The sequence below is a fragment of the Meriones unguiculatus genome, chromosome 10, assembly GCF_030254825.1.
Source record: "Meriones unguiculatus strain TT.TT164.6M chromosome 10, Bangor_MerUng_6.1, whole genome shotgun sequence".
Taxonomy (NCBI): Eukaryota; Metazoa; Chordata; class Mammalia; order Rodentia; family Muridae; genus Meriones; species Meriones unguiculatus.
The window spans coordinates 104196029-104220018 of record NC_083358.1 but is presented as its reverse complement, the minus strand read 5'-3'; the positions used below and the strand labels follow the sequence as shown (position 1 = coordinate 104220018).

At 45.1% G+C, this 23990-nt stretch overlaps 1 protein-coding gene and 1 long non-coding RNA gene across 3 annotated transcripts in view; one reads left to right on the top strand and one right to left on the bottom strand.

Annotated features, from left to right (window-relative positions):
- Positions 1-20196, bottom strand: part of Cd101 (CD101 molecule) — a 42419-nt gene extending 22223 nt beyond the window's left edge. For both annotated transcript variants that reach the window (XR_009594797.1, XM_060392976.1), the window contains exons 1-6: positions 20044-20196; positions 9176-9556; positions 7623-8036; positions 5960-6346; positions 2102-2479; positions 972-1376 (exon numbers count right to left, since the gene is read on the bottom strand). Coding sequence is in view for 1 of the 2 variants with exons in the window: in XM_060392976.1 (XP_060248959.1) it covers positions 972-1376; positions 2102-2479; positions 5960-6346; positions 7623-8036; positions 9176-9556; positions 20044-20086 (2008 nt within the window). In the remaining variant the exon portion in view is untranslated. The remainder of the gene's footprint in view (positions 1-971; positions 1377-2101; positions 2480-5959; positions 6347-7622; positions 8037-9175; positions 9557-20043) is intronic.
- On the top strand, positions 1796-6054 carry LOC132656954 (uncharacterized). The gene is made up of 3 exons (XR_009594798.1): positions 1796-2075; positions 3491-3665; positions 5881-6054. It is a non-coding gene; the product is annotated as an uncharacterized LOC132656954 (long non-coding RNA).
- Positions 20197-23990: the final 3794 nt, after the last annotated feature.

Sequence of the window (23990 nt, the reverse complement as noted above, 5' to 3'; positions counted from 1 at the left end):
AGGTAGTGTATCTGTGGGGGCTTGAATAGGTACGGCCCCCCTAGACTCATGCGTTTGAATGTGAATGTGTGGTCTTTAAGGAATGACACGATAGAAGATGTGACCTTGCTGGAGTAGGGGTGGCCTTGTTGGAGGAAGTGTCTCACCTCGGGGTGAGTTTGGAGGTCTCCTGTTTCTCAAGCTATGCCCACTGTGGCACACAGTCTCTTTCTGCTGCCTGCGGATGGAGATGTAGAAGTATCAGTGTCTTCTCCAGCGCCCTGCGTGCCTGCACGCTGCCATGCTTTCCGCCATGATGATAATGGACTAACCCTCTGAAGCTGTAAACCAGCCCCAATGAAACGCTTTCTTCTAAGAGTTGCTGTACTCACGTTGCCTCCTCACAGCAATGAAACCCTCACCAGGACAGTATTCTAGAGGAATTTACAGGATCCCCACCACTTCCAAACACGAAAAAGATGCTGGGGCACCAGCAGTGACTGACCTAAAAGGCTGTCTCTCCCTCCTCCTCCTCCTCCTCCTCCTCCTCCTCCTCCGGAGGGCCCTGGAGGATCTGCTGTGCCACACAGTGTCCTTTAGCTTCTGGCAGTGGGAACTCATGGCAGATGTGGAAAGGCCAAAGAGCAGTGGCTACTAGCGGCTGCAGAAACATTTCGTTGTTTTAACAGCCAGTGTAGCCGTCCCGTGTATACTAACCTCATGTCAGTGTTAGCGCATCATGCTTACTCTACCACGACAACTGGGATGAGCAGATGCTTTGTGTTAGTTTCTACGCTTTACACAAAGTGGAAAGAGTTTTGATGCTACTGTTTGAGTGTCACTATTGGAGCCTAGCCTGACCTCAGGTTCTCAATCCTCCAGTCTTGGCCTCCTGACTACCGGGATCATAAGTGTGCATTATCACACCTGGAAAGAAAAACATATACATCCTTTCCCTTTTAAATGAGGGATCAATCTCAAGTGTTGCCTACCTGGAAAGGTGACAGTAATCCTTAATAGGTTGGAGGTGGCAGATGCCCTGGCCGGCCCACTTGTGTGCAGGGAGTTTCTGTCGTAGCCTTCCACCTTACACTGATACGCCCCTGCGTCCTCCAGAGCAGCATCGTGGATTTGGAGTTGAGAACGAAAGGAAGACTGTGAAACTTTTGTCCTCCCATGGAACTGGGAGAGGACATCCCCCCATTCGACTGTGCCGTTGTGGGTGATTCGAATCAGCTGATGAAAGGCTCCGGAGCCGACTGGCTGGAATTGCCATGTCACCGAGAAGGGCAGCTGGAGGTCCGAGTGGTTGGCCCTCACTATGCAGAACAGGTCGAAGGTGCGGGCTAAGGTCACTTGCGGCTGACGGCTCATCAGATTAACTCGTAAACTCGATTCTGTTGGGGGGGGGGGAGTAAGACTCACTTCCTGTTTACCCAGCCCAAGCACCGGGACTTCCAAGTTTTCTCAATGCCACCCTTCACACAAGGCCACCCATTAGTGTTCTCGGAACATCATGAATCGGGGGGTAGAAGTTAGGGCACAGCACAGCGTGTTCCAAACCCCAACCTCAGCTCTCCAACTCTCCCCCCTCACCTCCGACTGTCCTCAGCAGCCACAACAACACAGGCAGTGTTTCCAAAGCATGCCACTCACACAGCTGCGCTGAGCAGGGGCGACACTCACAGCCAGGGGCTGGCTTCTTTCCTCTCCCCACTCAGAGAGTAGAACACTCACAGCCAGGGTCTGGCCTCCTCCCTCTTCCCGCCACCCCCACAAGGTTCAGTGTCAATCTCTTGTCAATGCTAGAAAAGACTTCACGATGCCCGGCGGCTGCCGGAACGGGGCAGGCTTGGCTATAGTCATCTGTAAGCCAACTCCTGGTGTGACTTCTGAACAATTTACGAGTTGTACTCTAGGCTGATCTTTATAAAGATGAATAAAGAGGTTGGTGAGGGGCCTGACGTGCAGACCCTGCTCTGCGTGTCTCGGGGTACATACACTGTTGGTGCTCAGAGTACATAGACTGTTGGTGGGGGTTCTGGATGACACCACTCAAACGGCAGTCCAGAAGGGCGTGACTGACACACATTCAGGTAAGGATTTTTCCCCGGGGACTCACTCAGAGATTTTACAGTGGCCGAAATCTTCTGGGTCCACTGCCAATCCTTGGCCTGGTTCTGGGGCCTCTCCGACACTCTGCATTCATAGGTCCCACTGTCTGTGACCTCGGCAGAGGCAATCTCCAGCCGAAAGGTGGCCCAATCCACTTTCTCCAACCTCCTGTTACTACGGTGCCTGGGGCCTGAAGAAGAGACTCCCAGCTGCATGGTACCATCTTGTCCCATGGCAGCCACAAACACGGGTGTAGTCTGGTCCTGTGGGGTGAGCCACCAGCTCACGGACAAGGGACTTGCATCCCCAGCTGCCTTGCAGAGAAGGGCAAGCTCCTCTCCTTCCCACACGGCATGCTGCTCAGCAGACACGGTCACACTTCTTGCTGTGGATTATGGAAGAAAAGTGCGTTACGTAACAAAAACGTCTCTAAAAAAAAAATGATGGAATTGAATTATAAGAACTTTACCTGTTTGTGACAAATCAGAGCCCATTGCTTCCTCCTGTGCCATGCCCAGAACAAAGATCTGCCAAACACTTACATCATAAATGGATGGATAGATGAATGGATGGATGGATGGATGAATGGATGGATGGAAAGATAAATGCATGGGGGGTGGGAAGTGGATGAATGGATGGATAGATAGATGAAAAGATACATGAATGGGTAGAAAGATAAATGGACGGATTGATGGATGATGGATAGATGGGTAGATGCATAAGTGCACTTGGGTATGTGTGCATGTGCCTCTGTGTGTGTGTGTGTGTGTGTGTGTGTGTGTATAAATAAAATAAAATTTCCCTAAGGTAATTATAAAATATTAGAAACAAGACAGTAGACAAGTGGCCAGGAGAGCCTATGGACACATATATGATTCATAATATATACTTATTTTTCTTATGGTTTTGTTCAGTTGGCCCATTCTGAAGAAAATCTAGTTGGGCACATGTATTTTATTTTACATGTATAGTATTTTGTTTGATTTGTTAGGGTGAGAAAATGAACCTGAAAGTAATGAAGACTTGATAATTTAAATTTTTAGGTTGTTTGTTTTGTTTTTTAGAATAAGAGCCATCAGTGTTTTTAATATATTTTCCATTTTCCTACTTACCTTTTCCTAGAGAGTCCTTATTATCTTGGTGTGTATTTTGAACAGAGGAAGAAAATGATTAATTAGATCTCTGTTTGCAATACCACCATAAAAAATAGCTAGTTTTGGAAAAATTTATATTTATATACTATATTTATATATTACCATCTACTCTCATTGGCAAATGACAATCTTCTAATGTTTAAATTACTGTGTCCAACTATACATGTAAAACTGGCTTCTAGATGGGAAATTGAAGACACAGAGAAAGGCAAACATTCTTTCAACAAACGCTTTCTGCGCAGGGCCCTGTTCTGGCTGCTCTGTGGGCCACGGAGATACAGCAGGAGCTACCGTGTCCTGGATAGCCCAGCACGAAGTGTTAAGCCAACACCCGCCACGACCCGAAGGCAGAATTACTCTGGGCAACACACTTGACCTCTCTGAGCCCTTGTGTTTCTTTCCAGGAAAAAAATGAAGGTAATAAAAGCAGCCGCATTTTTGCTTGGTTGAGAGGACTGAAGAAAGGCCACACTGAGGTTGTAGGCCTTGGGCGACAGAAAGTACGGAAAAGGGGTTTAGCTACTACAATTAGTGTTTAATAAGAGGCACTGGTGACGGAGGAGGTGGGGGCAGTTCAAAGCAAAAGACTAGAATGGAAGAGAACCGCTGGCACTGGAAATCTAAAGGAGATCTGAATGAATCTGCAAAGGGCTCTTCCCCACCGAGGAGAGAGATCCGCCTCAGGCATGCACACACCAGCTACAGAGCCAGGATGAAGACTAACCTTCAGAAACAGGTCAAGCAAATGGTCAAACTTGCTTCAGCATTTTGGGTGTCAGAGGCAGTGGTCATGCTATCTGTGTTTGTTTTTAATATAAAAATGACTCATAACTGCAGTTTAAAAATTAAAAGGGAAATGACTCATTATCTCACTGCTTTAACATACCCATCATGGTTAGCTTCAACTACCGTCATTTCAAAAATTCATTGTGGTCATTAGACTCATGGTAAGAAGTGTAGCAAGGCACAGTGGCAGTGGGTGTTCCCTTCTGTTTAAAATATTCATGGAACAATAAAGTCTGCTCATATTTCAGATAGCAGTTTGACTTTCAAAACAGAATGTTAGACAAAGCCCTCCATAAATATGCTAATATGTTTTCCAATTCGTACATCTTAGGCCCAGTTTGGACTCCAGCCTATGGGAAAAAAACAATTCTCGTTAGCCTTGAAAGATAACCCTCTCTGCAGGACCAGGAGCCGGAGGCCATCAAGCACCCTTTGGAGCTCCTGGGAACAAATTCTCACACACCAGGTTTAAAGATGTTTGTAGATTTTTTCCCCCCCTGGGGAGTTCAGAGATTTAGCAAGCTCTGTGCCAATATGTAAACCGCCCACATTGTTTTTCCTGAATCCTAGAAACTTAGACCAAATGTTTAGCATGGAAACTAACACCAACACACTTCCTGGCCTGTCACTTTCATCCAGAGCTCTGCTATTTTCCTTCCTAGCCAATGGGGAGAGGGAAGCAGATGCAGAAGGGGTATTTATCTATCTTTGGAGATACCCTTAACGAGTAAGTGTAGCAAGAATAGCTTTCACTTTAGCCCAGTTTATTTTTAATTAAAATTTCTCCCCCTATTTTTTGCTTTTGGGTAAGTTTTCATTCTAGACTTTGAATTTAACACTCAGCCCAGAGGATTCTAATGTTAGTTGTGGGTGCATCTGTTTTAACTCTATACACAAAGCACCTATTATTCGAACATATTTAAACTCACTCAACCTTTACAAAGTAGCAATGAACTAAGTGCCTGTCCTGAGTCTGTCTGTGGGTCACGTATGCTCACGAGTCTGGTGGCCTAAGGAGCCAAATATTGTGGGTGCTGGCATGGTGGGGATCCTCTAGCTACAGCAGAACAATGGGGGGGGGGGGGAAGCAGGAGGGACAGGCACCCAGGGGTGGCCTCATTCATACAATCCTGTCTCCCAAGGTGGCATTAATGCATTTGTCAGGGTGGAGCTCCCACGGTCTAATTCCACCCACATCATCACGCTGAGGACCAAATGCTGAGCCTTTGAAGGACAATTACGCACAAGCCACAGCAGTGGCTTTCGCCGCTTCACTCATAGAGATGCTCAGAACCAGTTGAGCAGACATCTCACCGCATCGCAGCAGACACAGAGAATGGAGTCTGTCTGCTCTCATTTGTCTCTTCATTTCTCACTATGAGTCAGAAGTATGACCCACTGCACGTTAACATAACAAGATTAGCGGGAGGCAATTGAAAAATGGCTGCCCAGCCTCAACTCAAGGTCGGCTTACTCAGCTGCGTGTTCTTCATGCAAAGGGACCCCACACATCTCTCTGTGCCACCCCCACACATTCATTCACATACACTGGCACACACCTATGCAGAATATTCATGCAGTTATAAACATACGCTTGCGTACATGCATGTGTACAAACACACAAAAACACAAAACCCAGCATTCATAACTTAAAACAAAGAAAAAAACAAGTAAACGCAAACAACAGAAGATGGCAAGAAGGGGCTTAAGGTCACCTACTTGTGTCCTTTTATGGACAAGAGATTTGAAATAGAGAGAAATGAAGAGGAGTGCCCCTGGCCCGTGGCTCAGGAACTGTACTCCAGACGTCTTGGTGCTTTCTTATCCCTTCACTTCACCTCCGTAGGGTCTGACTGGCTCCAGACTCTACAGGAAGCCCCACCCACCACCCAGGGTCTGAAGACAGTTGTCCCTGTGTCACCCACCTGCTGGCTCCTTCAGCTGCACCTGCTTGCCCGGCGACTGCTTCCTCTGAAGTACCTGCCAGGAGCCGGTCCGAGCCCTCACCACGTCTGCCACTTCACAACTGTAAGCGCCCACGTCCTCTGGACCCACGGAGAAGATCTTGAGAGAGAAAGTCCGGGCGCTTAACTTTGAGACCTGCAGCTGTCCTCGGTCTGCTCTGCCTCTGTAGTCTCTCTTCAGGTCCAGGACCCCAGCAGCGTCAATCTGAGCAATTTCCTTCCCGTCGAGGAACCAAGTGCCCTGGAGCTGTGGGTCGCCGTCTCTGCCAACAACCAGGCAGACCAGTTCCAAGGGTTTTCCCTCGTCAGGGGAGCTTCTGGCTGTGACGCTCACTTCAAAATCTCTTGCTGGGAAACAAAAGCAAGGCAGATGTTAAGGAAGCCCACTCACTGTACCTGCCCCTTTCAGCACAAGAGGGATGAGACTCCTGATAACGATACCATGGTTGCATGCATGTAGCCTTTCAGCTCTGTGGTGGCGGTGAGTTCTCTGCTCCAAAACAGCCCCACAGTAAAAGAAAATTACAAAGTCCCTGGCCATCCTAAGTCACCCAGAAAGGACAGAATCCAGAGTTTTCTGAAAGCAGCCCCAGTAAGTAAAAAGCACATACAGATGTGTCCAGTATGTACTGGGCATGCCTCCTTAATTAGAAAGTGAAACATTTCATGCTGTATTAAATTGCTGTAAATTATGACTTCTGGTCTTCTCTTTCATTTTTGTGCTAGAGATTACATCTGGGCCTCACTGTGTGCTGGGCATTTGCTTCTTCCTCTGAACCACATCCCCCCGCCTTTATTTCTTACTTTGCTCACTTGTCTGAGAAACGGCCAGCAGAATCTTCCGACCTACTGAGCACACGTGATATGGCCTTGTCGGACCCACTGAGTGTGTCTCGGGCACCTGAAGGCCCCAGGATGATCTGTAGTGGAGCCGAGTATTGTATAAAGTCATTGATCCTCCACTGGGGTGTCGCTTTCCACAGCGGACACTTACAGTCTTACCTGGCCCTCTTGTTAAACCGGTGTACATAAGGAAAGCAGAAATGCCAAAGGATCATGGGAGGTGATGCCATTTCACTATAGAGCTGGGGCCTGGTGGAGGGGTGTCCTGCCACCAACAGGGGCGAGGCTTCATATTGGAAACTGGAGCTGCTTTGAGGCCCAGCTGCCTATGCTAGGTGGCTTTGGAGAGGCAGATTCAGCGTTAGAAGCCAGCACCTCCCTGTCCCCAGCGGGATGGATATGTCTGTAACTGGGGTCCCTTGCTTTTAAAATGAGAAACCGACTACCTTGTGGGCGATTATTTGGGACTACAATTAACTAATGGAGATAATGTGCTTCCCAAGTGCCTGGCAAATATGGTTATAAAACTACTTCCAAAGCTGGCTTGTAGCATCGATCTAGCTGCTTCCTATCTCTTGTCCCATATAAAATCTCCCATGAACAGAGCCAAAATGTAACATCCTGGAACATCTTAGTTATGCTTCCCAGATGACAAAAAACAAAATGAACTTAAACTCTTACTCTACCTTTTAGAAAAAGTCAACAAAAGGTTAAAAAAAAAAAAGATATCCCTCCATACTTACTGACAGTGAATTCACAGATTTCCCGAGGAGATAATTACCTGCCGGCTGGATCCTCAGAGCTGTTTGATCTGTCTGCTTTCTTGTGATCAAAGTCCACGTTTCATCTGGATCCTGAATCCATTCCGTGGCCTCACAGAACACCTGGCCTTGATCTGAGGGCTGGAGCCTGCCCACCGACAGCTTGAAGAAAGTGGCTCCAAGCTTGTCCAGCCGCACATCCCCGGCCACGAACCTATCTTCATAGGACGGCCCAGGGGTCAATACGAAGTCCTTGGAGAGAGAAATGATCTCAACGGCTTGGCTCCCTCCTTCCTGCATCAGGAACCAGGTGAGAGAGAGGTGGGTGTGCTGAGCTGTGGCTCTGGTAGCCTGGCAGGTGAGTTCTAAGGGCTCGCCTTCCTTCTTACTGAGCGTCTGGGAGGGCATGGTGGCAGACAGGGTGTCAGGAATCACTGGAAACAAAGCAACAGCGATTGTCTTACTCGTTCATGTTTGTCTCATTGGACCTTCTCCAGGGAAGATGGCGCCTAAACCTCATCTGCAAGGTACCTCCTTTGAGTTTGCTTTCCCAGCCATACGCTTCTCAAACGTGGGCTTTCCCCATTGCTGAGGGAGGATGGGAACTTGTGATAGAGGATCCTGGCTTTGCTCCATCAGCATAGGCTGGAGTTTGGTTTGCTACCCAGCCACCAGTGGGAGGAACACTGGCGCGGCTGGACCTAGATTCTGGCCCTCAGCCACTTTGTAGCTCACTATCTGCATGTGAGTGGGTCGCTTTGTTTCTCTCCCCAGACCCTAATCTGCTTTTTCTGTTATGGAGATCTAAAATAGTAATTTGTTATTCGGAGACCAAATACAATCTTTTCCAAACTTTTCATAGCTGTCTCAGGACCCTGCTTTTCTCTTCTTCCTCAAATGAAAACCACACAGTCTAAGCTCATGTTAAAAGCAGCACCGAGACCAAGTCAATGGATATTATAGACACTGCACTAAACACTGAGCATTCCCAGGAAGCTCAGAGGGTGGTGGGAGAGATTCATATAAAGAGTCGATTATGACATAACTGGGTGACTGCTGGTAATCACGGAATGAGCCAGGCGTTAGGAAGAATCAAGTTGGGGATATGCCGGGAGGCGATCTAAAGAAGGTTAATGTTGAATTTACACCCTGAAGTTCATGTAGGAGTTTGCCAAACTGCAAAAGGAAACTAGATGTTCCAGGCAAATGGTAGTTGCAAGAATTCGATCCTTTCCCTACAGGTAGATGTGCTGGAAAATGGTGACTGGAAAATATCGACATCACCTATGATATCGGTGCCGGCTCTCTTGTCAAGTTGCAAGATGATAAGGGGATGAGGGGACATACAAAGATTTCTCTGATGCTCTGCTACGACCAACGTGTGAGTGGGGGCCTTGAGAAGGCTCCACACTGGCTCAATCTGTGTGGCATATGTTGCTGGGAAAACATGAGACACCTACTTGTAACACATCTCTTTACCCAGAGCAAGCAGACTAGTGGAAAGCCTTTCCCTTGGCAGGGCGCAGTGATGGCGGAGACGGGCTTGCCAGGGGACTGGCTAGCGATAGCTCACCGGTTAGATTTGTCTTCGCACTGTAACTTCCAAAGTACTGCCCATCCGTGTTGGGTGTGTGGCACTCATACTGGCCAGAGTCCCTCATCTGGAGCTTTGAGAAGCGCAGCAGGACGGAGTCGCCCCGCAGCCTCTGCACGTAGATCTCCTTGCTTTGCACCCTCTGGGCATACACCGTGTAAGAGAAGCCCTCATCCTTGGTACTGATGATCTGGACTTCCTTGGTCGGGGCTGCTGGCAGGTAAACAGACCACTGGAAATCCTGGGTGGCAGGTCCCTGATGCCCGCTTACGCTGCAGCTGATGCTGACAGGGTAACCTTCAGCCCGGTACAGAGGTCCTTCCTGAATTTTTACTTCTCTCTGGCCGATGCCGAGCTTAGCTTGCAAGCAGAAGGAAGAAAGGGGAATAAAAATAGATGAGTGCTCTAATTCCCGGGGTACCGCCTCATGTAGTTCTCCGTATTACCATCCTGGTAAATGAGACTGCAGGTTATTAGCTATAATCACCTCAGATCTTCACTGCCTCCCTTAGGCTGGATGGCAGTGGAGTGGCTCGGCGAGGTCATTGTCCCTCTCTTACTTAAGCTTGCATAACCCTAGTCTCCTCTTGAAAATGTTTAGCTTCAACCATGTATCAAGGCCACATCCACAAAGCAGTAGTTTGACTAAATGGACTTCCTTGAAAGGTAATAGAATAGCTGATCATTTACCTTTGGCAGCAGTCTATGGAAAAGCAGCAAAAACTTTCTTAAGCCTCAAATTCCAGGGCATAGTCTCTCCCACAGAAGGGCTTTCGAGAGACACAAAGTCAACAGTGCTGCTCCCAATGTCTTACTTAGTCCTTCTTGCTGGTTGGTTGCAGATATCTGTAGCTCTCAGCCATATCTGGTGCAAGGCTAGATAAAATTAGCACCGGAAATGGCAGCAACACTTCCTGTCTCTACTATACAGGTTTTTCTTTTCTATTTGCTTTTGCTTTGTTTTGCTGTTTTTACTTTTCTAATTTCCTAGAAAGGCTCTTTAATTTTACTTTGAAACTCTAAAACGGATGCTTTATGAGGCCCAGGTTCTGGGCTCAGAGTTTAATTTTTTTTTTTCTTACCTGTGGTTTTCAGCTAGGATGTTTTCTAATTGAAACTGTAGGATATTAGATCTAAAGAAGAAAATGTGATTAAAAGTAACGTCTATAGAGAAATGTTTTAAATTCAGCCTTGCTTTTTCAGAAACGACTCTGAGTTTGTTTCTTATGATTAATACTGAAAGTAAGCTTGCTTTGTGTTTCTGAAAAAACAGAGACCAGTGACAATGATGCCACCAGGATGGACAAGATCTACTCCAAGGGTCCAGGAACCCTCGAAGGGCAAGGCAGAGTTGAAGGACATCCTAAGAGTCCATTGAGGGCGATGCCAGCATGGAGGAGTTGACAGTATAGAATCCTTCAGAACAGGCTCCAGAGAAGCAGAGCAGGGACAAAGAGTTAAGGAGACTCCTATGGGGAGCAAGAAAAGATAAACACAGAGCTCATAAGAAGGGAAACAATTCGAAGGCACAGACAGAGGCTCCCCTCCCCCAAAGAGGGTAAGTGAGTACTTGATAAAATCAACTAGAGGCTTGAAAACTGCATCTGAATCCACAGCTAAAACTGGCCAAGAAACTAATCAATACCCAACCACACACATTTCCAGTAATAACTTAAAAATACATCTAAGCACTCATAAATCTCAGTGTTGTGTATTTATATCACACTTTTTGTGCTGACTATCTATAAATAGGAATTAGACTACATTAGAAAAAAATTAAATTATTACTTACCAGAAAGTGACTACAGAGACATTTAAAACCTTTTTAGCAAGGCAACCTTAGTGAAATGTGGGCACTGTGCACCAGGCTACACATGAAGGAATATTTACAGCTGTGCCATTCATTGTCATCACAAACAAGGGATAGCCCACATGTCCATCAACAGTAGAACAGATACACTGTACTGGTATACTAGAAAATGAAATTTTATAATGAAATTAAATAAAAATTATAATGATTCGCAATAACATGTAGGATTATGTCTGATCAGACTTGGCATACCTTTGAATCTCTTTGGCTATCTACAAAAAATATTCCATTCTTTTTAAAATTAAAAAAAAATAGTTTGGAGAGATGGCTCAGCAGTTAAGAGCACTGATTGCTCTTCTAGAAGATCTGGGTTCAACATCAGAATGGCAAAGGTTAAAAACTCAAGTGACAACACATGCTGGAGAGGTTCTGGAGAATTGGGAACCCTCCTCCATTGCTGGCGGGAATGTAAACTTGTACAACCACTTTGGAAATCAGTCTGGCACTTTCTCAGACAATTAGGAATAGTGTTTCCTCAAGATCTAGCTATACCACTCCTAGGCATATATCCAAAAAAGACTCAAGTACACAAGAAGGACATTTGCTCAACCATGTTTGTAGCAGCTTTATTCATAATAGCCAGAACCTGGAAACAACCCAGATGTCCATCAATGGAGGAATGGATATAGAAATTGTGGTACTTTTACACAATGGAATACTACTCGGCAACTAAAAACAAGGAAATCATGAAATTTGCAGGCAAATGGTGGGATCTAGAAAATATCATCCTGAGTGAGGTATCCCAGCAAAAAAGACACACATGGTATATACTCACTTATATAGACCTATAAGATTGGATAAACATACTAAAATATGTGTATCTAAAGAAGATAAACAAGAAAGAGGACTCAGAGTAAGATGATCAATCCTCACTTAGAAAGACAAATGGGATGGACATGGAAAGTAGGAGAAAACAAATAACACAAATAACAGGACAGAAGCCTACCACTGAGGGCCTCTGAAAGACTCTACCTAACAGTGTATCAAAGCAGATGTGGAGGCTCATAACCAAACCTTGGGTAGAGTGCAGAGAATCACATGAAAGAAGGGGGACTTCGTATGACCTAGAGAGGACAGGAGCTCCACAAGGACAAAATATATCAGGGCATGGGGGCCCTCTATGAGACTGTTTCTCCAACCAAGGACCATATATATAACCTAGAACCCCTGCTAGGATGTAGCCCATGATAGCTCAGTAACCAAGTGAATTCCCTAGTAAGGGGAACAGGAACTATTTCTGACATGAACTCAACGACTGGCTTGCTAGGCCACAGAGGAAGGACATGGCAGCCAGTCCTGGAGATACCTGATAAGCTAGGGTCAGATGGAAGGGGAGGAGGACCTCCCCTAGCAGTGGACTTGGAAAGGGGCAGGGAGGAGATGAGGGAGGGAGGGAGGGTGGGATTGGGAGGGAATGAGGGAGGGGGCTACGGCTGGGATACAAAGTAAATAACCTGTGATTAAAATAAAAAAATTAAAATAAAAAAAAAAAGATCTGGGTTCAATTCCCAGCACCCACATAGCTGCTCACAACTGTCTGTAACTCCAGTCTCAGTAGATCTAACACCCTCACACAGACATATATAAAGGTATAACATCAATGCATATAAAATAAAAATTAAAAAAATTTTTAAAATAGGCAAAACCACATTCTGTTGTTTAGTTGATCCATACGGGTTAAAATCATCTTTTAAAAAATTCATGAAGTGGTTATTATAAGAGTTGGGAAGGTGATCTGTGGGGTGGGATTACACCATGATGATATACAGGCCGGATGGGTGGGAGCTTCTGCGGACCTGATCATGTTAGTGCTTGAACTCTGTAGTGATTATACAGCTTTTATTTTTTTCCTTATTTGTCAAATACACAAATTTAATGTTTTATTAATTAGCCCTTTCTTAGATACTACATTTCACCGTGAGAATATTTTTTACCACTGAGGAGATGTCTCAGTCAGCAAAGTGCCCGTTACGCAAGCGTAAGAACTTGAGTTTGATCCCCAGTACCCAGGTAGAAGCTGGGCACAGTGGTGTGCCTGTCATCCAGTGCTGGGGAGACAGAGACAGGAGGATTGTAGGCAAGCTCAGCTGTCTGAACCAGTGAGCCCCTGGTACAGTGATGATTCTGTTTCTAAATGTAAGGTGGCTATCTGGCTGTGACCAGTTTGGTAAGATATCCTTAGCGTGCAATGCTGGCGCTCATATCTTGGTGGTAACCAGCAGCTCCCTAGCTGGACTTGAGGCTCACTGAGCAGAAAAGAAATCACGCTTAGTGCTGGAGACGTAGCCGACCACCAAGGGCTAGTGAGGTGGCGGGTCTTAATGAAGGACCCACTGCCACCATTTTCCTAAGCCAGAATAATTCCTAACGACCTTCTAAATAGTTAGCCTCGTACCTACAGATAAGTGTAACTCTTACTGCTAATCAAAAAAACTTTTTTTGCAACAAAAGGAGCACATTACAGAAGAACACAACCAGCCCAAACACAAAGAACAAGTGCCCAAGGGGTGCCCAGCTCCAACTGTTGCATTTACGACACAACTTCTGCAGCCAAGGCTCAGCTAGCATATTAGAAGAGGCGGGACACAAAGACTGTTAGTGTAAGAGGACCGGGAAATCTGCTCTGGGAATGTGTCTTCTAGAAACAGAGAAGCTTCACCCACACCCCAACAACACGAGTGCCTAAACAAGACCCGAAGAGGTACCACACCAATGGACATACTCACAGGGAAGAAGGAAATCTCACCGGGCCCTGGTCAAAGACAAAGAACAAGCAACTAAGGATTGTCGAGAGCAGGAGAAACGCTCATCCCTGGGAAAGACCCTCTACTTGTTCATCCGACGCCAGGTGGTCAGCCATAAATCCACATCCATACAAGCAAAACTAAATGAACTGAGCAGGTTGTCTTTATATACATACGTGTACCAATGACAAAGAAAAAGATACCATAAATTTGAGAAGGGGGATAGAGAAGAGTTTGGAAGGAGAAAAGAAAGGGGGAAATGATATAATAATTATATTTTAAATTCCAAAAAATTGCAAAAATATAAAGAAAAACAAGATGGAGGGATGTTGAGAAAGGACATTGGCCTTCACATGCACAGATGCACACACAGACACAGACACAGACACAGGCGTGGACATACATATATACAAATAAACTTTTTTAAAAGTATAGTTTTGAGGTACCATTAATCTTTTCCCATCCGGGCATGGTATATTGTTATTTTTATTGTGGGCAACCTGGCAATGCTTTTTCATCACTTCTCTGTGAAATAAGTGCACGTTACAATGTTTCTATTGTGGAAGCTAGCACTTCATTTTCCCCTGCTTTGTTTGCCAAGTCAATAAATATTTATTCAGCCACTTAGAGTCTTTCTGATACTTTAGAGTCTAAGATATAAAGATGGGGTCATCTCTGACCTTGAGCTTAGTAAGCTAGCCCGTTAGAGCGGCAATCGTCTCGATGAGAAAGATACAATTGAAAGCCCCGGAGGAATTTGAAGAGAACAGAGGTGTCATAGCTGGAGGGAAGGAAATGGGCGAGGCTTGTACATGGGATGCTATCCTAGTTTCCTTATATTTCTATGATCACTTAGAACCCACAGTCCATCACTGAGGGAAGCCAGTGTGGGATCTCAGGATAAGAACCAGGAAGTAGGAGCTGAAGCAGAGACCAGAGAAAGGCAGCTTAATGGCTTTGTCCCAAGCTCACGTTCTGTTCCCTTCTTACCCAGTCCAGGCCCACCTGCCTGGGGATGGTCCTGCCCACAGTAGCTGACCTCTTACATCGGTTAGCAGTCAAGTTTCATGCCTACAGGCCAGTCCTATGGAGGCATGTTCCGCCGTTATGATTCCGTCCTCCCGGTATATCCAGGTTTGTGTTCAAGGTGACAAAAATAACGAGCACAAATGGCATAAAGATTAGGCTATGGAGGACAGGGAAGATTACAGGCCAAGTGGAGACAGAACCTTTTAGGTAAAAGAAACTTTATGACAAGATGACACGAGTTAAAATGAAAAGACCTGTTCAGAAATAGGAGGTGTGAAACAGGCTCAAGATTGATGGGCGGGCATGAGAGTGTCTAGAAGCATGGAGAACTTGACTAACATGGGGAACAGTGAGGGGTGAATAAGGCAATAGGGACTCCACTGAGACTGTCAGAAGGATCTAAGGAAAAGCGGCCTGATGGTTGTGTGGAGAATGGCGGGAGCTGGAAACAGACATCAGTAACTTCTAGTTAAGGACAGAGGTGCTGAAGGTGAAGGGGTGTAAAGAAAGGGTCTGTGACTTAAGAGCTACTGTGGAGATGGCAGCTGCGGAGGTCAGGGCTCTGGATGCTTCGGTGTGGTAGGGAGGAGCACTGGACTGGATTCAGTGTAGGCACAAGAAGCCCGAGGACGTCACATCCCCATGCTTTATAAAGTCAGCTGGAAGAACAGCGGTGCTCAGCAGGAAAGGGGGTGCGAAGATAAGGCATTTCATTATAGAGACAGGGAATTTGAGTGCTCTAGAATAAACAGGAAAGATATTCAAAAAGTATTTGGGAAAATATATAAGTATGTGTGTTTCACTTTTGTAGACTTTGAAAAACATTTTTTTATTTAATCCTTTCAAAAATTCTGTTATTCCTAGGTTTATTTCTATGGTGTTCATCCTGCATGTGTGCCTGCAAGCCAGAAGAGGGCACCAGATCTCACTATAGATGGTTGTGAGCTGCCATGCAGTTGCTGGGAAGTGAACTCAGGACCTTTGGAAGGACAGTGCTCTCAACCTCTGAGCCACCTCTCCAGCCCTATTCCTATGTTTAGCAATGTCGAAATTCACATTAACTCAGCCAGACTTGAACCTGCCAGTGCTCAATTGCTGTGCAGCTATGTCCACTGTTTCTCACTGCCCTGGCACGTGCCTGAACCTGGGCTGCAGATGTCAACTAGGTCCATTGCATGCAAGTGTCCAGAAGTGTTACGGAGTCTAAAGAAGATGGTCAGTGAGATCCTCTGTTTAAAAGATGGGCGGGGAGGAAACTTATAGAGGGAGAGTGGGAAGTCAGGAGGGTGGGAAGGCAGCCATCACACAGTGGCTTGGAAACCAAAGCTGCAGGACAGAATGTTCCAAGAGTAAAGGGCTTGGTCAGCCCTGCTGAGGCTCTGCTGGAGGGCGGGGATGGGGAGAGTCCTGTGAGTCAGATGAGGAGAGCGCAGTGCCGACCTTCGTTCAGAATGCCAGCAGAGTAGAAGCAGCGGTGGGCTTGAGGTGTAACTGTGGGGCATGGAAACTGCTTCATGACATCGTGGGGGACGGGATGAGGCTGGCGGCTTGAGAGGGTAACTGAGTGACAAGTAGCGAGTGGCAGGATGGAAAATGGCACCTTTGCGGGGGGGGAGGGGGGCAGCAGCGAAGAGGACGGGACAGATGGAGCCAGAGAGGGCAAGTGGAAGAGGCTGGACCACAAGAATGAAAGCTACTGTGCTAAAAGCCTAATCGTCCATCTGCTAAAAGAGAAGGCAATGGCCAGTCCCCTGTAGCATCATCTTCTCTAGGAGGAAGAGAGAGGCCCTGACACAGCCCATAGAGAGGGTGGTCATGACAGTTAGACTCTCCAATGTGTGAGTCCTGGGAATTGGCCTTTGGAAACCATTTTTTTTTCCATCTTAAGGATACTGGCTGGGGACATGGTTAAGTGGTAGAGTGCTTGCCTAGCACACAGTAGGCCCTGAATTTAACCCCAGAACCGCAAAAATGAATTGATAAATAACCTGTAAAACCTCAACACTTTTCCTTTCACTTCTGAAATGGTCTATGTGTTAGTCTGTTGATAGCAATTAAAAAAAAAAAAATCTAAATGGAGTAGTGTCTTAGAAATAATAGCCCCAGAGACTGAGCATTCCAAGATGGAGGCACTGGTTGATTTGGTGTCTAGTGGGAGCCTGATTTCTGTAGATAAACCTTCTAGCTGTGTCCTCACACATGGAAGGGACTAGTTGGGTTCCACCAATCTCTTGTAAGGGCACTAGGCAATTTAGCCAACCCCCTTTCAAAAAGGCCCTATCTCCTAATGCCATCACCCTCAGATTTAAGTTCAAACAGGTAACCCCTGAGAGGACAAACATTCAGGCCACACACAGCCATGTCCAGGGCTAAATGGTGAGACCATGTCCAAAAACAAGCAAAAGGAGGGGTGGTGATGCTGCACGCCTTTAATCCCAGCACTTGAGAGATCTCTGAGTTCAAGACCAGCCTGGTCTACAGAGTGAGTTCCAGGACAGTCAGGGCTACAGAGAAAAACACTGTCTCAAAAACAAACAAACAAACAAACAAACAGCAAAAAAAACCAAACAACTGAACAAACAAAAATCAAAAGAAAACCAAAAAGCAAGCAAAAGAATTCAAAGTAATTCCACCTTATGCAAAAGCTACTTAGGGAACAGCCAACACACCAAACAATTGCTCTTTCTTTACATATTAAAAGCTCTGTGGTGTGTGTGGGCTGAGACATCATCCATCCAGAATGAAATGGAACACTTCTCTGTTCTTCCACGAACCTGATCTCAGTACACAAACATAGTCCCTCTCCAAAGGCCTCTCATGTTAATAGCCCCTTAATATTTGGCAGTTGGTCAGGGTAAGAGGTGATAGATGAGCAGGCAAGTCTAGCTGCTAAGTCCATGAGAGCATTTACCCATTGCATTAGCTTCCAAGAGCCACATTCTAATTTGTTACTTAGTGTTCCTGTTTAAAAGAAAAATAAATAAATAAAACTAGTCTGGTAAGATGGCTCACAGGTAAAGGCATTTATTAAATAAGCCTAATGATCTGATTCAATCACCAGAATCCATGAAACAGTAGAAGAGAATTGAGTCCATACTTGACCCTACATTCCCCACAGAGAAAACACACACACACACACACACACACACACACACACACACACACAAATAATCTAGAGAAATAATAAGTTGAGGCATTGAGTGTAGCTCAGTGGTAGAGTGCTTGGTGAGTGGGTGTTAGGTCCTGGAGACTTAATCCCTGCATTCCAAAACAACACAATGAAGTTAGGACAATGGCCAGATTTGCCAAACAATGTGATTGATTACTTTATCATCATTAATTTCCTGCATCTCCTCTCTAGAATTATAATGAGAAATAGCAGGCTTCAAGTTTCTTCCTGATTCATGCACGTCTCGTATAAAACCTGTGATCCCCTGCAAAATTAGAACTTAATGTGAGTCAAAGTCTAGAAGGAGCAAATGTAGAATCCAGGTCAGGGAACTGTGGAAGCGGTTGGGGAAAAGCGCCATCTTCTCCTTTTTGAATTTTCACTGCTCTGATCCTTCCTCTAGACCTTTCAGCCTGCTTATTGAAAACTACATAATATTAACAACAACAGCAATAATAATAATAAAAAGCAGAACAAGAATGTGCAACTTTTTGCATCACTGTGCAATGTACACACATTTCACTCCCACACAAAGCAAATGCACGAAAAAGTTCCCCAACACAAAGCATGGGTATTCAGCCAGATGACTGAACAGGATCACACATAACAATTCATGGGGGATCCCACCAAGGCACCTGTCTGTCAACGCCTGCCCTGCTAAGGTGCTGGCAGGTGCCAGTCACCTGGCAAGTAATTCTAGCACATCCCTTTGCAGGCTTCCTGTCTCCTTTTCAGGCCCCAGGTCTGATCCTCAGCCACACGCTCTCTGAGATGTGATCCTGGTTCCACTCCACCAGCTCTTGCTGGTTCACCCTTGGTGCTGAGCAAGTTGTGCTCCTTCCGTCTTTCTTTTAAAGCTACCGCGTTGGCCACAGTGAGCACACACAGCCTAGCCCAGTTCCTCCCTCATCCCAGCTGCCCAGGTCTCTGCACTAATTCCACCCAGTTTCTGGGAAGCAAAAGTTCTAAAGGAATATCCAATGAAAATGTGCTATTTCCTTCAGTGATGGATGCAGACAAGGAATCACAGCTTTTTGTATGGTAAATGACAATGTTTGTGGTCATTAAAATATTCTTTTCATACCCGCCACTTCCCTGAAGTTGACGGTTAATAGATATTCCTCCAGATCTTGTATAACATATAAACAAAAAGAAAATAAATACATTATTTTTTTAAATGATGTTTAGATAGGGTTTACTATATAATTCAGACTGATCTCCTATTTTAGGCTCCCAAGTGCTGTTATTACAAATGCCAGCACACTGGCTATTGAAAATATTTTGATAGCTCTATTTTATTATGGCCATTTCACTCCATAGTCCTATGCATTTTGTAGTGTGTATTTATAAGTTATGCTGAGATAGTCTTTGATTATGGTGCATAGTATTCCTAGTACCTGCTCTTCCCTCATCAATTCATCTGCTTCTTCCCTTTACCTCCAAATTTTTTCTTCCTCTACCTTGTTCAAACATGTATAAGTGTCCCTGGGCCAGATGAAGGTCCCTTTATGGCCTTTAGCAGAGCCAATTTATCATCCTGATTCTTCTCTATCTCTCTCTTTAGCTCTCAGGTGACGCCCAGAACCTTTTTTTTAGCTTGGCCTAAACTTCAGCCTACTTTCATCACCTTTTCCTCTAGCCATTCACATCCACAAAGCACACACATCTGGTCACTCCCAAACATCTTAACATCAGGTAAACCTTGCGGCCTCTTTGTGTGGCAGTGAAACCTTTTCCTCTCCCATGAGTTGGTCAGCCCAGGAAAATGAGGTAAAGACAGGGACATGCAAAGCTCAAAGGCAGACAAAAAAAAAAAAAAATAGGTGCCCAGGATACAACAGTCTTCCACTGCCCTAGATCACAAGGACATGTAAGGAAGCTTAAAACTGTCACCAATAAGTAAAAGATTATCACAAAGTCAGAAGTCTATAACCTAGTTGTCCCCATGAACACCAAATTGTCCTGCTCCATCATCCAGCAGCCTCTGGATGACAAGCTCCTGTGATGGTAGAAACATCAACGTTATAAAACTTACTCAGAGAGAGAAAGAGAGATGCCACACACAGGATGCCTGCCATCTGGACTGGTGCAACCTTTCTGAGCAGCCTCCTCACTGAAGTTGCTCAGAAGCTGAGTGACAAAATTCTGTGCTGTCACAGCAAAGGTGAAGAGGAAGCTGTGGTGTGGTTTTCAGCCCACTGAGAGAAGGAGACTGCTTGCAGAAAGCAAAGGTGGCTGCATTCATAGTCACTCAGATTTGGGTGTGAAATAACTAGTTATCTTCATGGTGAAATAAATACACACAGAAGCTAAACAAGAAGGGATTTCAAAAAAAACTGAATTAGTGAAAAACAAGAAATGTTCTATTCTCCTCTTGAGGGAGGAAGTATGAGAGGAGCCCCTGGAAAACACAAACCCAGGGTCACATGAGATGTGCAGATTGAAGGCTCTAGAGTTAGGCTGCTTGGGGTTTGGGGCAGATTCCACTGCTAGCAGCTGTGTGGCTTAAGAAAAGCTAACCTTTTCTAACTCCCACCTCTAAAATGGGCCTACCCACAACACATACTTCACAAGACAGCCAAGAAAGCTCTTTGGGGTAAAGCACTTGGAACATTATTATTTGATCCTCAGTAGTGTTCAATGACTACTAGCTCCCATCCCCTCCATCAAAAGACCTCTGAGTTAATTTTTATCTTCCTGGGGTGGGTCTGGAAATCACGAGTAGCAGAAGTGTGCCTGCAGACAACCACAGGCACTGAACCCAGAATAACTGAGTATTCTAGACCCAGAAGGCAAGATCACCTCCCTGAGGACATCAGCCTCAGTCTCCAGGGTCTGGTAAGAACAGCTCTAGGTAGATTAGTAATAATTTTCTCTGTTACAGGGCACAAAAACAGGCAGATTCTTCCTTATTCCATCCACCACTACCATCCATCCAACCATCTACCATCCACTCAAACATCAACCATCTATCCACCACCATCCACTCATCCATCTACCCACCCATCTATCCATCTACCATCACCTATCTCTCCACCATCCATCTATTCACCATCCAACTAACCACTCACCATCAATCTATCATCCATTCATCCATCCACCCATCCATCATCTATCCATCCACCACCCATCTATTGATTCATCTATTCATCTATCCATCCATCATCCATTCAGCCATATACCCATCTATCTACCCATATTCCCACCATCCATTTATCCATCCATCTATTCATACATCATTTTTTTTCTTCCCATGTTTTGGTGTTGTAGGAATTTGCACATACAAAGATATTCACAGCCTTCTATTTAACCTTAGGAAACCCCTTACTAATCAGGTGACCACCATTGTTATGGCCACATAAAGACAGAAAGGGAAGTTGGTGCACAGGACTGAAGGTTAGGATGGATGGTACTGGCTTAAGAAGAAAACTAGAGGCAAAAAGGAAAAAAAAAGCACAGTTGGAAAACACTCTAGCATAGTAGGGAGGTGCTGACTCTCCCTTCTTCTTGATGACACTTAGAAAGAGATCCATAGTTTGTCTGGGACAGATCTTAGAGCTGTGAAAGCCAGCCCAACTCTTATCGTCAAGAACAGAGGAACTATCAGGAAGGTTCTTAGTGGGAACACAACATTTTTTTTTTTTTTTTTTACTTTGAAAACAAAATGTTGTATTATTGTTAACTGGTTGGAAGGTGAAGGAGGTAAACAAGGCTATAAACAAAAGGGTCACAGATTTCTGTAGTTGTTTGTTTTACCAATGATGGGCTCTTGAAATAAAGACAGGATGGAGAGATGAAATATCAGATCCTCACGGAGTCCCTCCTCATAACAAGATGCCAAATGCCAGAAATGGTGAAGTACAGCCTCTCTTCTCTGCTTGGGATGGTAGGACCTGATGGAGGTGAGCAGGAGAGAACATGACAGATTCTCACACTGAGAAAGTAGGTGAGGTCCCCTAGGAGATGGCTGCAGTTGCAAGAGTTAGAGTCTTGTTTGGAGAGAGTGAGTGGCTAAAGGAACCTTGAGGACAAAGGCATTTTAAGGTAAAATTTATTTTCTTAGTGGAATGATCACAGATCAGGGGAACAACTGCAAACATGGAAATGGAGGTATTTAATCCATCCATCTTTCTAGTGACACACATACTCTCTGAATCATCCTGCCATCTGTTTAAATTCACTAGCTATGGTCTCTTAAAAATTAGTTCCCTGACGCCAGTTAACCTGCAAGGGCTGTTGGGTAAGATTCTGGACTTCGCTCTTCAAAGTTGTGTGGAAGAGCTGGAAGGTAAAGGAAGGGCAAGAAAGCTCCACCCCTCAGGAACCGGGAATCTACTTCAGTAAACAACTGAAGGTAAAAAACAGAAGCCACCAGAGGAAGCAGGCCTGGGGTGTCCAGGGCATGGTCAGGCAAGAGAAACCCTAGGAATGAATGGAGAGGCAGGGACCACCAAGATCATTTAGAAAACACTTGCTTTGTAATAGGTGGTCCTTACAGATTCAGTGCCATTCCAGTAGGTAAGAAGGGATAAGAAGGGAGATCCCATTAAGAAGTAAAATCCCAAAGACAGGTAAGGGCATGCTGGCTGTGTGGGGGAGGACACTAACGGGCAGGTCTCCTGTGGCTGGGATTTCAAACTCAGCCTCCAAGTTGGTAATTACAGTTTCAGCACAACCTGAAATGCAGAAATCTGTTTACCCTTTTGGCTAGGGATGTCACAGGCCTCCTTCTGGCATTATTATTTTAGGTAAATATTTCACAGTATCACACAGTATCATACAGTATCAGCTACTGTGTAACAAACAGCTTTAAGACTTGGTGGCTTCAGTGCGAAATATTTTCACTGATGAGCCTATGGGTTAGCTGGGTGGCTTCACTGATGTGTCAGATAATGGGAATAGTGATGACTTAGTTGGGTTGGACAACTCAGTGCTTTGCCACGTGTCTTAAATATTTTCACATAAAGGATCCCATAGATGTAGGCAACATTCCATCCTAGAGGGAAGTTCCTTCAGACTCAGGAAGCAAACAACTTAGAAGTCTCAGGAAGTCCCTAAAACTTACCACATTCACAGCCCCCCCACTCCCCCCAAGGTTATATAAGCAGCAAGGATGTTAAGGAAAGGGGACTTTCTCAGCTGTTAAGCTTCCTGTAGGAAGTGTAGAGAACTCCAGGTTTGTAGTTTTCATGAGGTACTGCCCAGGTTGGGGTGGGGTTTTTAGTAACACAGCTGCCTTTGAAACATCTCTGCACCTGTAAGTAACCCCTTACTTATAAAGTAAGTAGTCTCAGTAAACTCAGAGTCACTAGTCGGTCTTTGGTTGTACTGTTTCTTTGGTCTGTCGTCGGTTTCCTATCTGGGGTGAGCGGAACATTGCTCTAAGAATTATGCCATAGAGAAGACCAAATCCAAATGTAAGGGACGTGTTAACAGGCTCTGCCTCTTTGTTGAAGAAAGCAGCAAAATGACCCAGCAAAGGGGGAGATTTAAAAATTAGAGTGTTGGTGCATCTGTCATGAGCAGGGAAGAGAGAATTATCTTAGAAATAAGCATGAACCATGGTGCCAATAACACGGAGTTTCTGCAGCCTTGAAATGTATATGACCCAGTAAGTGCTGTGCAACTTCAGATTCCTGGCTCTTGCCACAATATTTTTTTCTCTTTCTATTTTAGTGCCTCCATTTCTGCCAGAATTGAGCATTGACAGGGTGAAGTTGCTTCTTTTCTAGAGAGAGAGAAAAAAATAATAAAGAGAATTTTTTTTTCTGTTGTCAAGGAAAAAAAAAGGAGACAGAAAAAAAGAGAAAGAGACAAAAGGACAGCAATTCTGTTGCCTTGGGAATCACTGTATGGCAGCTGTTGAAAGGGTGTAAGATGTACTCTCTCCCTGAGCTAGGAAGGGAATGGACAGGAGAGAACAGGACAGGACAGCTTAGAATGCTGAAGAAAGACCTGTCCCAGTTCCTTCGAGACAGATAA